Source organism: Nannospalax galili, unplaced genomic scaffold (assembly GCF_000622305.1).
Source record: "Nannospalax galili isolate Female #2095 unplaced genomic scaffold, S.galili_v1.0 scaffold1138, whole genome shotgun sequence".
NCBI lineage: Eukaryota > Metazoa > Chordata > Mammalia > Rodentia > Spalacidae > Nannospalax > Nannospalax galili.
The window spans coordinates 2033758-2047507 of NW_008342297.1; the positions used below are offsets into that span (position 1 = coordinate 2033758).

The following is a 13750-nucleotide window of genomic DNA, read 5'->3' on the forward strand; positions in this document are numbered from 1 at the left end:
ACTGGAGACTCCACTGTAAAGGGTGATAAAGGCACTGCTGAGCCCCTAAGATTCTGGGGAAGCCTTAATCCTTGGCAGCTCTAGGGGAAAGGCCAGGATACCAGAAGATCAGAGAACTGGTGATCAGAATCACTTAGCCAGAGGGCAGGAGGAAGGATAGGCAGGAAAGACTTCTAGGCAGCAGGTATGGTGTGAGGAGGGTAACGGACTCAGAAAGAACTCACCAGCTATCCATGCAGGGCTCAGGGATACCTAATTTTTGCAGAAGGTAGGGTGAGGCTGCTTGTCAGCCTTTTGGTATGCTTGGTGCCTCCGTGACTGGCACAGGTCCACCCTATCACCCTCTGCTACTCTGAATTTGTTCCTGTAAGCAATCAGCCTCGAGAGTGCCTGGACTATAGTTAACTAATTTTAATATCTCCAGCAGCAGGAAGCCAGTCAAGTCACTGAAAGAGAAATATCATTGGGTCTGTAATTCTAGAAAGGGAACTCAGCTGTGTGGTAGGAGTGGGGTAGGAAACAGCAGCCAGTGGACAGATACAGCGAGTGTCAATGTCCTCAAGGGGAATGAGGAGTACCTAGAAGAGGATAGCCTGTTGCCTCGGCAAAGACTGTCTCTCCTCTGCTGCAACTCTTTTGTCCTGCTTCCCCTGGGAATTCTGCTCACTCCCAGGCTGAGGGTACTGGTGCAGCTGGACTGACCTTTCTGTTCAATATGCACCCTCTTCTAGCTTATGAACCTGTTGGGTCACATATCCCTTCCTGAGCCTATCCTAGGACCAGGAAAGACAAAGCACTATTGATGTGGATGTCTGATCAGTAACTGAAAGTCCTATGGGCTTCCCTTAGCACTGCCAGGTCCAGCCTGCAGCTGGAAATTGAGTCTACTTTCCCCTGGAGCCCCTGACCTGGGAGTGGAGATGAATTGCTGAGTGAACTTAAAGTCTCATTAGGAAGGAAGAGCCTTCCTCGGCTGCATCCGCATCTACTAAGGGACCAGTGGAACTTTACACCCTAAAGGTACCTACATACCCGATTGGCTTGGGAAACAGCTTGTCACCATCCTGGGTGAATTTCAGAGCTTCATAGAGAACCCCACCCCCAGCTCTCCATGCTTCGACTTCCTTTTCAGTCTCTTAATTGTCTGTTCATCTCTAAGGTCTAACCACGGTCCCCAGTCCTTCCACCTCCCTTACCTCCTATGACGCCTCTCCTAGAGCTTACGGCACCTAGGAGGCCAGTGCAGCCCCAGTGGTTAGCAGTGTGATACATACTTGAGTTCTGCTACCTATTGGCCAGTTTGGGCCAAATGCTTATCAGGTTCCTGTAAACACAGGGATAGAAATTGACTATACAAAGCTAGTGTGAGGATTTAGTAAGGTCACACATGAAAGATGATCAGGACAGATGTGCCTAATAAGTATTAGTGTCATAACACAACTGCCGTTCAGCCCTCTATTGTCTTTCAGTTGGGTTTTTGTTCCTTGGTCCATCTCTGCCCATCTATTGCCATATTGTATCATCCCTTCCTTGCCCATTATTCTTCCCTCAAACCTTTCTAGAAGTAGCCAACTTTGGACCAGCTTGCCTTTCTTCACACCAATGTCTTAGTTGCTGTGAAAAAAAAAATCAAGCAGACTGAGAGTTGCTACAGTATTCCAGCCTCTGGGTGCTCTGGGTGCTCTGGGTGGCCCTCGGTGCTCCCTAGCAATCCCCGTGCTCTTTCCTGTTCAACGCTTTGTCCTGCTTTCCAAAGAAGCAACTTCAAACCTTCATCCTTTCCGCAAACTTCCCCTTCTCTCACCAAACTCTTCATTCTTTGCAGATAATTTGACCTCGCTAGTTCTCAAGGAAAAAACAAAAATCATGCTAGAATGTTCCAGATCTCCCCTGCCTGGTCTGCAGACCTGTCTACATCTCTGCTGCCCTTTCTATCTTCTACAATAGAGAAGGGGGTCTTCTGCTATCCATGGGGTTCCACTTCCTTGGTCATCTCAGAGACTTCTCCACTTCTGTCTCTGTTATGTCTCTCTACTCCCCTTCTCTGTGCTGGCCCCCCCTACTGTGCCATCCCATTCTAGTTCCTAAACTTGCCTCTTCCCTACCACTGTCTAACGTGCAGAAAGTACTTATTTACAGTATGCTTCTCCTTACCGTCTCACGTTTAGGTCTGTCTCCTACCCATCTCCGCTCCCACCACTTCCCCCAGAGCCCATTCTTCCAGATCCAGTGAGGTCCTTGTTTGTGATGCACATCTCTCTTCTACATGATGTTTTAGAAGGGTTTAACAAACTGACTGCTCCTTCCTTAAGTCATGTTTTCCCCTTAACTTCTGTAAGACATAACTCAAGACGCCCACGCCACACCCCTTCTCAGTCTCTGCTCACAGCCCTCATAGAGGTGCTGCTCAGGACTCCACCGAGGACTTGTTCTTTGACACTCTCAGTCTCAGCCTCTGCACTAAGTTGTCATTTTACCAGGGGAAGCCTCCAGGTGATAGTCTGAGTTTATCATGAAGAATGTAGAAAATGCAAGAAAGTAGACTCTCTGGGAGTCTCGTCCTGTGCTGCTCTTTTACCTCTGCCCTCCAAGCCCTTTATCAGTGTGGACTTTGCCAGTTCTCATGGTCCACAGTCAACTCTGTAGCCTGCTTTATCTACCACCCCAAATTTCCAAGGTTGCTGAGAATTCTTCATGACCAGCTTTATGGCTGCCTGCTACCCCATATAGGACTGCAGTGGAGTCTGCTTCACCTCCTGCCTTTGCTGGTCTTTTAGAGTCAGTTCAGTTACACTGAGGCAAACAGTTTCACAAATAAAACTTTCCCCCTACATTTCTGATCATTTTTGTACACCACAAATCCATAGCTTAAAACATTGAGGCAAAAGATAAGGACATTTCTAAGCAGTATGATTTCTTTGAGGGTGTTTTTTTGTTTTGTTTTGTTTTTTTGCCTTTTTGAGACAGGGTCTTTCTGTAGCTCCAGCTGACCTAGAACTTACTATGTACACCAGGCTGGCCTTGAACTCACAAAGATCCACCTGCCTCTGCCTCCCAAGTGCAGGGATTAAAGGCGTGAGCCACCACACCCAGCCTTTGAGGTTATTTTTGTTGTTGTTGTTTGTTTTATTTTGTTTTGTTTTGTTTTTCAGACAGGGTCTCCCTGTAATCTCAGATGGCCCAGAACTCACTATGTAGACTAGGCTGGCCTCCATCTCAAAGAGATATGCCTGCCTCTGCCTCCTGAGGGCTGGGATTAAAAGCCATGTACCCCATTCCTGGCACACAGCGTAGATTTCTTAAATGGCAAAACCTATACAGGCCTACCTCAGCTACAAAGAAAGGACAACAAAGGGGAAAGAGTGTGTTGTAGTTAGTGTGTTGCATTTGGGCCTTGTTTTGTTTGTAGTGGAGGGGTTTTGGGGGGACGTGTTGTTTTTTTGCTTTTGTAATAAGTCTGCCAAGCAGTGGGGTTTTGTTTTGGTTTGTTGGATTTTTTTGGTTTTTTGAGTCAGGGTCTCCCTGTAGCCCTAGCTGGCCTAGAACTCACTGTGTAGACCAGACTGGCCTGGTCTCTCACAGAGATCCACCTCCCTCTGCCTCCCCAGTGCTGGGATTAAAGACGTGCACCACCATGCCCAGCTGTTTGTTTTTGAGACAGGGTCTCAATACGTAGCCCAGCCTGGCCTTAACCTGTGGTGCTTCTGCCTCACTGGTCCCCTTCCTCTTCCCAAACAGATGCACCTCTATTTTCCTCCTTTTCCTTCTTTTCAGGCTAGATTCCACATATGAGACAAAGTACTGTTCTGTCTTTCTAGGTCTAGCTTTTTTCACTTAACATGCACTTTCCTACAAAAAACAAATTTTTGTTCTTTTTCTATTTTTCACATTGTATGTGTACATGTCTGCATGTGTATGAGAGCCATGCAGGTGGGTGTATATACACATAGGTATGTGTGCATGTAGAGGCGGTGATGTCAGGAATCCTCCTCATTTGTTCTTCCATTGTATTCATTTAGGTAGGGTCTTGGTTAAACCAGAGCTTGCTAATATGGCTGATCATGCTAGCCAGCTTCTCCGGGGAGCCTCTGTCTCTGCTCTCTAGCACTAGGATTACAGATGGGTCATTGTGCCCACCTGGCATTTACATGGATTCTGGGGATCTGAACTCTGGTCCTCATGCTTACATGTCAAGTGCTTTAACCACTGAGCCATTTCCCATCCTTCACTCTTTTTTTTTTGTGGCTGAATAAAACTCCATTATATATATGTACCACATTTTCTTTATCCATTTGTTGATGGGCATCTAGGCTCATTCCATATCTCAACTGTTGCAGAGTGCAATAAATATGAATATACAGGTATCTCTGTGATATGCTGACTTAGACTCCTCTGGGTGTGTATCTGGGGTTGATACAGCTGGATCATAAGGTAAGTTTTTTGAGGGGTCTCCACACTGATTTCCATCGAGGCCAAACTAAATTATTTTATTTAACTGAAACAGGTCTGGGAGAGCCAAGAAATGCTCTGTAGGGAAAGATGCCTTTGACTCTAATGAAGTTCCTGGCTTTGTGATGGTAAAGAAGGGTTTGTTTCTAGTTGACTGTTCATCTGGGTCAGTAAGAGGACAGACCATTCCTGAGAACTTGTTTCCCTCTGAAGGAGAAAGAAATTGTTCAGCATGTAATAGTGCAGATCATTAACTGCGTTAATAGCCCTACAGAAAAAAAATCACAATAATGTATCCTTCCATTGTGCAGTAATGTAGTTAAAAATTTCCCTGGTGATATAAAAGCCCATGGAATTTGTAAAGATAGTAACTGGCTCCACTTGGAAATGCTAACACCGCCATGAGCCCTGGGCTGCAACAGGACAGGGAGTAAACCTGCCTGAGCTCCTCAAGTTCGGCATTCATCTGCAGTCTCCTTTCCGAAGTCCTGAAGGAAACCAGGATTCCCCATATTCCTACCCTCATCTTCACTACTGGGGTCTCTCAGTCAACATGGCCCAACCCAAACTTTGGATTTCTTCCCATGCCCAGAGTTCTTTTCTCTCCCAGCTTTGTCATTCGAATCAAAACCTTGAACAGTCCTTAATTCTCCTTTCTGTCTCCATGTCTCAAATCCATGGCACATCCTATTGATTCTACTTCTAAAACTTACTGCTAGTTAGCTCTCAAAGTGGCTATTTCTCACCATCTTGCCTACCCTCCCTCCAGTCCCAGTCCCACCCCATTCCCCTCAACTCCAGCAGCAACTCCCTGCAGGCTCCTATTTCTTTCTTCCCTACAGACTGAACAGTAGCCAGCCAGAGGGGTCTTCCAAAACAGAGCTGTGGTGACACCATCCACCCCTTTCTGCTATTGTGGTAAAGGCTAAAGATTCAGATGTACCCAGGACGGTTCTTCATCTTTCGCCTAGCCTTTCTCCAGTGTCACTACCCACTGTTTTCCTTCTATCTATTGGACCCAGCTTCATCAACCACCCTTCGGTTTCTGCAGCTGCTACCCAGGACTTGTGAGCATGCTGTGTCTTTGGCCCAGGACAACTCTTTTTGGCTCCCAACACATGTATTTGAGGCATCCCTCCTTCCAGAGCCCCATTCTGTCTAGGTCAGCTCATTTGCTTTCCTAGAGACATGATAGGGTTCCCCCTCCCCACAAAAAAAGAAAAGTTCCAAGAACTTTCTTCAATTCAAAGTTCTACATATACCTGGATGTTTCTTAGTGAAGAGGTTTGATTGCTGTTGGCTCCTGTACTAGACTGCAGGCTCCATGAGGAGGACCACATGCTGCCGTGATCTCCTGCCTCCTCTGCGAGCTCAGTGGCAGGTGTGAATATTGGTTATGCGCCCAATGCATAAGTCAGTTCTGGTGCAGTCCTTGTTGACTGCAGAGTTCCTATGAGATGTGGGCTCTTCCTACAACATATCTGCTGAAGGGAGTTGGTTTTGTTTGATTTCTCCATCCCATTGAGCTAAATTCACTTGTTTTTCTCTTCTCTCTTTATTCAGCTAAAGCTTGCTTTCACTCTGGACCATGAGACTGGATTGCCTCAAGGATGTCATATCTATGAGTACCGAGACAGCAACAAGTAAGCCACCCACCCAATGGGAATGTCACCTCAACATGCTGAGCAGCAGTGACAGGCTTTCTGACTCAGGCTTCCCTTATAAAGGGCGCTTGGAAAGGGGCTCACACTTTTGCTACTATGCTAGAAAATGACTGACACAAAACTATTTCATCCACAAAGTCTCTTCTGCCCTCAAATATAATAGAACTTGAAGAACTTGTTTGGGAATGGGAAATGGCTCCATGGGTAAAGCACTTATTGTGCAAGTGTGAGGACCTGAGTTTGAATCCCCAGAACCCATAGAAAGCCAGGTGTAGTAGTACGAGTCCGCATCCCAGTGTTCCTATGGTGAGATGGGAGGCAGAGATAAGAGACTCCCAGAAGCTCCCAGGCCAGCTTGCACAAATCAAACAAGGTAGAAGGTGAGGACCAGCGCTCAAGGTTGTCCCCTGCCCTCCACATTTGCGCTGTGGCATACATGCACCAGTATTCACACACAAAAACCTATACACACAGCACATACATTATATACATACATACAAAACATCATACATACATGTATGAAAAAAAATTGTGTAGGCAAGATGGTGATGAGTGAGAAGTGTGTTTGAAGGCAAGCCCTCCATTCCAGGCCCCACCCCTCCCCACCCCACTTCACTGCTCTTTTGATTCAGGTGTGACACTGGCCTCTGTTGAAGTTCTGTAATCACTGCCACTATGCTTACTGCTTCTGTTGTGATCATACAGGTTTTGTAGCTGGGAGGTTGATTTCTGGGGATACACAGAGATGGGAAGTGGTGGCCCTGTTAGAAAGGTGGCCTTAGCATAATTTTAGAGTGCCCTTTCTCTTCCTCACAGTCCCTGCCGCTCTGACTGTGTGTTTTCAGTGAGGCTGTGGTGGTGAATGAGGCAGAGGGAATGTGCCCTGATGAGGAGAAGAACAGCAACTCACACTGGGAACCTGCTCTGCAGTAGAGTCCTGGAGACTGCTGTGTCATTCCCATTTAACCCTCACCACAGCCTACAGAATGTTCTTTCATTACCATGCACTGCCAAAGTCAGGGCCTCAGGAACTCTGCTAACTCAATCTAGGTAACTTGTGCATAGTCAACAGTAGCATGTTCGTGCTGGCAAAAGGATAGGTAGAAGACAGTTGTCACCACTCTGTCAATGACAAAAGCAGTCCCAGCCTGGACTTGAATATACTGTACTCTGGTGTCATTGTGTGACTGTCCAAACTATAGTTTTATCCAGTGGAAGGAACGGTTGGCACCTGTTACACCCCGAAGTGAAGCCTGTATCTTTTTCAAGAACTCTTGCTCAAATGTGAGTAGAGGGTAGGTGGCTGATACCGTCGTGACCACATCTGCATTAAGATTGCCTTTGAGGTGTCATTGCTGTGTAATTTACCTTGAGGCAGAAGCTGTAGATGCTATTGTATGCTCCCAGTTCCCAGTACATGAGTCAGAGGAAAGGTCACTAGGCATCCTCCAGTGCTGTTCTTTTCCCGCTGAGATTGCACTTGTTTCGGAAGGTAGTTCCAGTGCTTTGAAGTCATTGTGAGAACCACCATCCCAGCTTCTCATCATGCTTAGTTCAGCAGCAAAATCAGACTGGGATCCTCTGGAGCCAGGGACAAGCTGTGACACTTGGGCAGATCCCTGGGTGGCCAGGCAAGCTCTACTAGAGAGAAAGAAGCCTGAGCCATAAACACATGCATGTCATTCTGCCTCCCTCCCACTGCGCCACACTGCTCTCCCTGCCTGCTGCCTTCTGCTCAGTGGATGGCGGCTCCCACACATAGGCTGTGGCAGCAGAAAGAGACCTTTAACTCACAGTCTTGCAGGCTCCAACGCTCTGCTCTTTGGAAAGGCAGTTGCAGAATCTTTGTTTGGTAGAAGGGTGTGGGCCCTCCGTCCTTCAAGTGCATGCCGTAGAGGTGCCGTGTCAATAATGACAACTTAGGTTGGCTGAATATGAGAGACAAAAATAGTCAAGCTCTGCATCCTGGTCTGTCTTGAGCTCACAGGCTTAGGCCTCCATAGAAACCTGAGCCCTGTGCAGGAATCAAGGAGGGGAGAAGCTCAGTGGAGAGTCCCAAGCCAGCCTTTGAGAAGCTCCAGAGCCAAGGCCAGTATCACTCTTTGGAGGGGCCTCCCCTCCTTCAGGGCCTAGTCTGCATCTGGACCCCCCTACACACATGGGGTGACTGTTGGATCATCGGGAGCTGGCCTCCATGATATGACAGCAGAAAGAAGGGTTCAGGGCAGATGCAGCAACAGAACTGAGCAACAATTTCTGGGGCCATTTGCAGTTCATGCTTCATGGCAGGGAGTTCAAGTGGGGCTTTCCCTGGCTACCACACTTGAGGAAGAGAGCAGGGGTCCTGGATCAAGTCCCATGTTTAATTCATCTCTCCCTCTGCTTCTGGTTCTTCTCCTCTTCCTTCCCCTGAATAAGCAGATAGAATATTTCCCAGCAACCCCTGACAACTTCAAACCAGCACCAACACTTCCCAGCACTTTGGAAATGGTGCTTTCTGTCTGTGCTTGGAGCTGCTGCCAGTTCCTCAGGCTAACAGCACTGTTACCTAAGAGCCAGTCATGGCAGAGGGTGAGTGCCTCCAGGCCTCCTGCAGACACTGCCAGGTCAGAATGAAGAATGCCTTTCTTTTTCCTTATGAAGCTCCAGGTTAGGAGAAAGGGGAGCTGAAATCAAGGAGGGGGGAAGGGATTGGGAAGCTGGAGGCAGCACAGCCGGAGGAGTGCCAGAAGTGACCTCATGGGAACAGCAGCAGCTGGAACATGCCTGTGGGAGTCAGCCACTCACAGTGCAGGTGTGCACTCCTGTGACCTGTCACAGCAGGTGTGGTTTGGCATCACCATAATGCCGGCATGACTCCTGTTTCCATGGCAGAACTCTGGGGTGGCGTCTCCCTACCTCCCCAACTCCACAGAGGGGTAGCCTTGCCTCTCCTTTCTTGCCTTTGCTGCCTGGAGTGCGATGACAGTACCAGCAACCAGAATCCCCTCAGTGCCAAAATGCAATGTTTCGTTCAACTTGCCTTTCCCTACTGGGTGATGGCACAGATACTCTTACTTCACAGAGAGGGAGACATGATCTGAGAAATTCTCTGCCCAAGGTCAAATTGTGCCTAAGAGGCAGAGCAGGCAGACAGTTTCCCATAGGGGACTGCCTCCTGTATGAGGTGCACAGCAGGCATGGGTCCAGAGCAGCTCTAGACCAAGTTGCCTGGAGGCCTGGGACAGGAAGGGCAGTAAGACTAGGCCAGCTGCAGCTGCATCAAGGCCTACAGTGCCCTCATGTTTTGCATGCAGCACCTTTGGGGTTGCAGTCTGTACACATGTACATAGGAGACCAAGATATTTCTTAACTGGGTTGAGTCAGCACCCTTTCCCCCACCTACTGGGAGAATCAGGAGGGATAGGGCTGAAGACATGATCTAAAGCCCCGTGTTCCTCACTAGAGGTTGCCCATGCTGCTGAGTGGTACTTGACGCTTTATAGAAATTCTGGCCCTTCAGCTACTACTGCCTTTCTGAGACCAGAACTGACCAGATCAAGGAAATGTGAAAGCTCAAAACTGAGCTGATTGTGCTGGCCACAGATTTGATGCAAACCCATCAGTGTACACACAGGCACACTGGTCCATGTCCCAACATGCAGTATGACTTAGCATTCCACTGTTTTCTTCTGTGGTACATGCTGGAAAATAGATTTGTATAACAAAATTACTTTTTGAATATATTTGAAACTGTGTTGTTCATAGAAAGAAGTGTGCAAATCATAAGCATCTAGTTCAAGGAAATATTAGAAAGTGAACATAGTTAGGTGTGGTGGCACATGCCTGCAGACCCAGCATTTAGAAAGTAAAGGAGGGAGGATCAAAAGTTCAGGGTTATCCTTGGATACATATTGAGTTTGAGATCAGCCTTGACTATATGAGCCCCTGTTTCAAAAAGAGAAGAAATAGGAAAAAATGAATATACTCAGGTCAGGAAAGGAAATGTTTGAGCACTCCCCCCACCCACGAGCCTTCCTCACTCCTCCCAAAAGGATATCAATTTGACATGAGTGGATTCAAGTCCTTTTCTGTCTCATTTTTTTCTCTTGGTATTACATTTATGAAAATTCATCTTTGTTGCTGTATATGAAAAGCTGAGGATATGTAGCTCAGTGATAGAATGCTTGGCTAGTATGCACAAGGCCCTAAGTTTGATTCCTAACACTGAAAAAAAAATGTTTTGGAAACTGTGAAGGATTTTTAGAGCCAAGTTTGATAGCATGTGCCTATAATCCCAGCATTTAACAGGAAGAGGCAAGAAGATCAGGAGTTCAAGGTCATCCTCAGCTACAGAGTGAATTTGAAGCCACCTGAGCTACTAAAAAAAAAAAAAAAAAAAAAAAAAAAAAAAAAAAACAACAACAACAACAAACTCCAATTCTGCATTAATCCAATCAGTGTTTTTGTTACTTCTGGCTTGAGGTTATCATTAATAATTCTGCTTAGATGTATATGTCTTTGGGTACACACATTCCTTCTGACTATAATCCTGGGAATGAATCTGCTGAATCCTGTGTAGCTACACCAGTAAAATGTGAGCGTCTAGTTGGTTATTGGCCACTCAGTAGACTACCTTTTCAAATTTCCTGCCTGTTTTTCTACTGGATTTTCTATTCTGGATATGAGTCCTTTGTTGGCTGTTATACGTTATATGTTGCACATATCAACTTAGAGTCAGTAAATGACTAGAGAACAGGGGCAAAGCTTAAGGCCCCTGCAATTCTCTAGGTGGACAAGTAGAAACTAACCATTATCACCACTTTCTGGTTCCTGGTTTCCAGGCAGGAAACCCTAGAGCTTCAGTTCCATTGGTTGTCACACCAGTGCTATGACTGAGGTAGTATGGCTCTAGAATTAGTAATCAGGTTCTCCATATTTGGGATTGTCACAGATGGACTCCTCAGTAATCTGATTCTTCTTTGTTTTTTGGGGTTTTTTGTTTGTTGTTTGTTTATTGGAAGTGTCGCCTAGGACCTAACTTTTTTTATCCACTTAAAATATTTTTATTGTATTTCCATGATTTTCATATAATATATTTTGATCATATTTAGATCCCCTCCCCTATCTGCACCTCCCCTTACTCCCCTTCATCCAATTTTATGTAGTCTATTATATATATAAAGGCCTATTATAGAGTCTAATTTGTATCTCCAAATGCCCTTCAGTATGGGTCCATCCCCTGAAACCTGGTTTACCCACCAAGAGTCACACCCTTGAAAGAGAACGACTCTCCCCCTCCTAGCAGCCATCGATTGCCAGTAGTTCCTCAGTTAGTGTTGGAGTTTCTTACCCACTTTCCTATATCTGCACTGGAATTTTGTCTGATTTGAGCTCATGTGGGACTTGTGCATGCTAGGACCCAACTTTCTGACTAATTTCTAGTACTTTTCATGATTATACAGACACTCTTCTCTGTGTGACAGAGAAGTATATGTATATACAGACACTCTTCTCTGTGCTTACAAATTACCAAGTATGACTCCTTGAGCTATGAGGAGGAGTAAATCAGAGAGATTAATAGAAAGCCCTTCAGAGAGTTAAATGCTAGGCCATCTATAATGTGATAAGAAGTAGTAGCCTCATAATGAATATACCATATGAACATGTTGAATGAATACTTGGATGAGCAGGGAGTCTCACAGATCTGTAGGACCTTAGAGCCCAAGCTATTTACTATTCCTGGATTCCTTGATTGAATATTGAAGGTATAACCGCCAGTGTCACAAAATACCAGTTGTGCCATAGATATCCTAGAGGAGACTTACTAAACTATCCCTCCCATTTGCTTGGCATTTGTCTTCTCTCTAGTGACCCCATCCTCCAAATCAATAACCCTATCATCTGCCCCATCTCACCTTTCCCTGGTGCCCATTGCAAAGAATGCAAACCCAGGCAGCCAAGGGTCTCAAACCAAAGGAGCCCTCCCTATCAGCCTCTGTGACCCTAGAGGCTGTACCTGCAGCTCTCCTTAGCCTCCTTGCTGAGCCATGCACCACCAGGCCCAGGTACGTTGGGCCATTCTGTCTCCTGTTGTCTGGTGCCAGGCAGTGGGAAGAGGCAATTGAGGGCTTTACTCCTGGCCAGGCTGTTCAAACTGTAGGAGAGAGCCACATACATAATTAGCACTTTTTAGTTTCAGCCGTCCGGTTTGAGGTTTATGAGTCCGGAGAACACTCTTCGTGCTTTCTGACAGGAACAGAAAAATGAAGAGCACAGAGCACAGAGACCCAAACTAGCAGGCCCTAGAGAGTTCTGGGAAGAGCTGTCCTAGGTCTGAGAACTTCCCATTATTCCCACACTACTCCCTTTGCAGCCCAAGTCACTACCCAAGAATGACTCATGAGATTCCCCACAAAACAGAACTTTGAGATACCAGGAACTCCCCATGCTAAGGACTTGTAAACTTTCACAAAGACCTTATACTAGAAGTGTGTTCCTGGTTGACACAGGATGGCATTAAGCAAATGATTCCTTTCTGGAATTAAATAGCCTTCGAATAACTCTGCCATTCCCCCTGCTTGTGATGAACTGCAGTTCTTCCCTTTCTGGGAGCCTCCTGAGACTGCAGCAATCCACTGTGACTTGGAGCCCTTCAGTTACTTCCTTTCCAGATGGTGACATGCTCTTACAATGATGGGGTAGGTTGTCAGCATTTTCATTGTCTCTGAATCTGTACCGGCCACAATCATATCTATCTTTTAGTTTCCTGGTCTTACTCGAGTTGCTTCCTCTACCTCCTCTGGGCATCTGTGTAGGCACAGGTGTGCACTTCCAGGGGTGCTTCAGGGCTAACCTTGATAAGGCCATGGCTCAGCCTCGTTTCCAAAACCAAGGAGGTTTGCCCCTCTCTAAGAGTTCAAGGAGTTCTAGAAGACACTATGATATTCAAGCCTGTCCCCCATTTGATACACAGGCTCCATCATTGCTGGCCAGTGGGGCATGAGCTACAGCTTCTCTGTACCAGTGTGCTGGGCCAGACACTAGGCACATTCAGAGGCTGAAAGCAGCAAATTTGTCTGCCATAAACACCCTCCCCAGGGCCTAGAGTCCTGGGACACTCACAGGGAGGTTAGCCCTGTAGGAAACAGGCTGCAGGACCTGCAGGTTGGAGCTGAGCTTGAAGAAAGGTGCCCATGGCCATCACCTCCAGCAGCTGCCTGGCAGGCAACCAGAATGTGCTTGGCCCTCACAGCATTTGGCTGTGCTCTCAGTAGGGAAGTGTTTCTGGTTTGTCGTCGCTGCCACTCCCTGGCTCTCTGGGGCATTGTGGCTTTTTCTTGGTGGTTGGGCAAGAAGCCTCCAAAGCCCTAAGGAATTGCTGCTTGATGACAGACAAAGGCTATCAATGGCTATAAACCACTTAGCTGCTGCCTGGTTTATTAAAAGGGGATGGGACATGATGGGCGCCAGAGATGCCCCGGCCCACGGAGCAACAGCGTGGGGCACCGAGACTGAACCTGGAGGAATGAATAGACAGGGGGCACGAAGAAATGGAGACAAGACAGTATTCTGATCAAGTCTCTTTTATTGAGCAATCACACAGTGTTAATATAGTAAAGCGGAGGGTGGGGGAAGGTAAAGGGCGGAGAGAAGGC

The 13750-nt window shown here is 46.7% G+C and overlaps 1 protein-coding gene across 4 annotated transcripts in view; it reads left to right on the forward strand.

Moving 5' to 3' along the window:
• Dis3l2 (DIS3 like 3'-5' exoribonuclease 2) overlaps positions 1–13750 on the forward strand; it is a 506284-nt gene that overhangs the window by 464862 nt on the left and 27672 nt on the right. For all 4 annotated transcript variants that reach the window (XR_003850358.1, XM_008838082.3, XM_029565941.1 and 1 more), the window contains exon 14: positions 6013–6092. Coding sequence is in view for 3 of the 4 variants with exons in the window: in XM_008838082.3 (XP_008836304.1) it covers positions 6013–6092 (80 nt within the window). In the remaining variant the exon portion in view is untranslated. The remainder of the gene's footprint in view (positions 1–6012; positions 6093–13750) is intronic.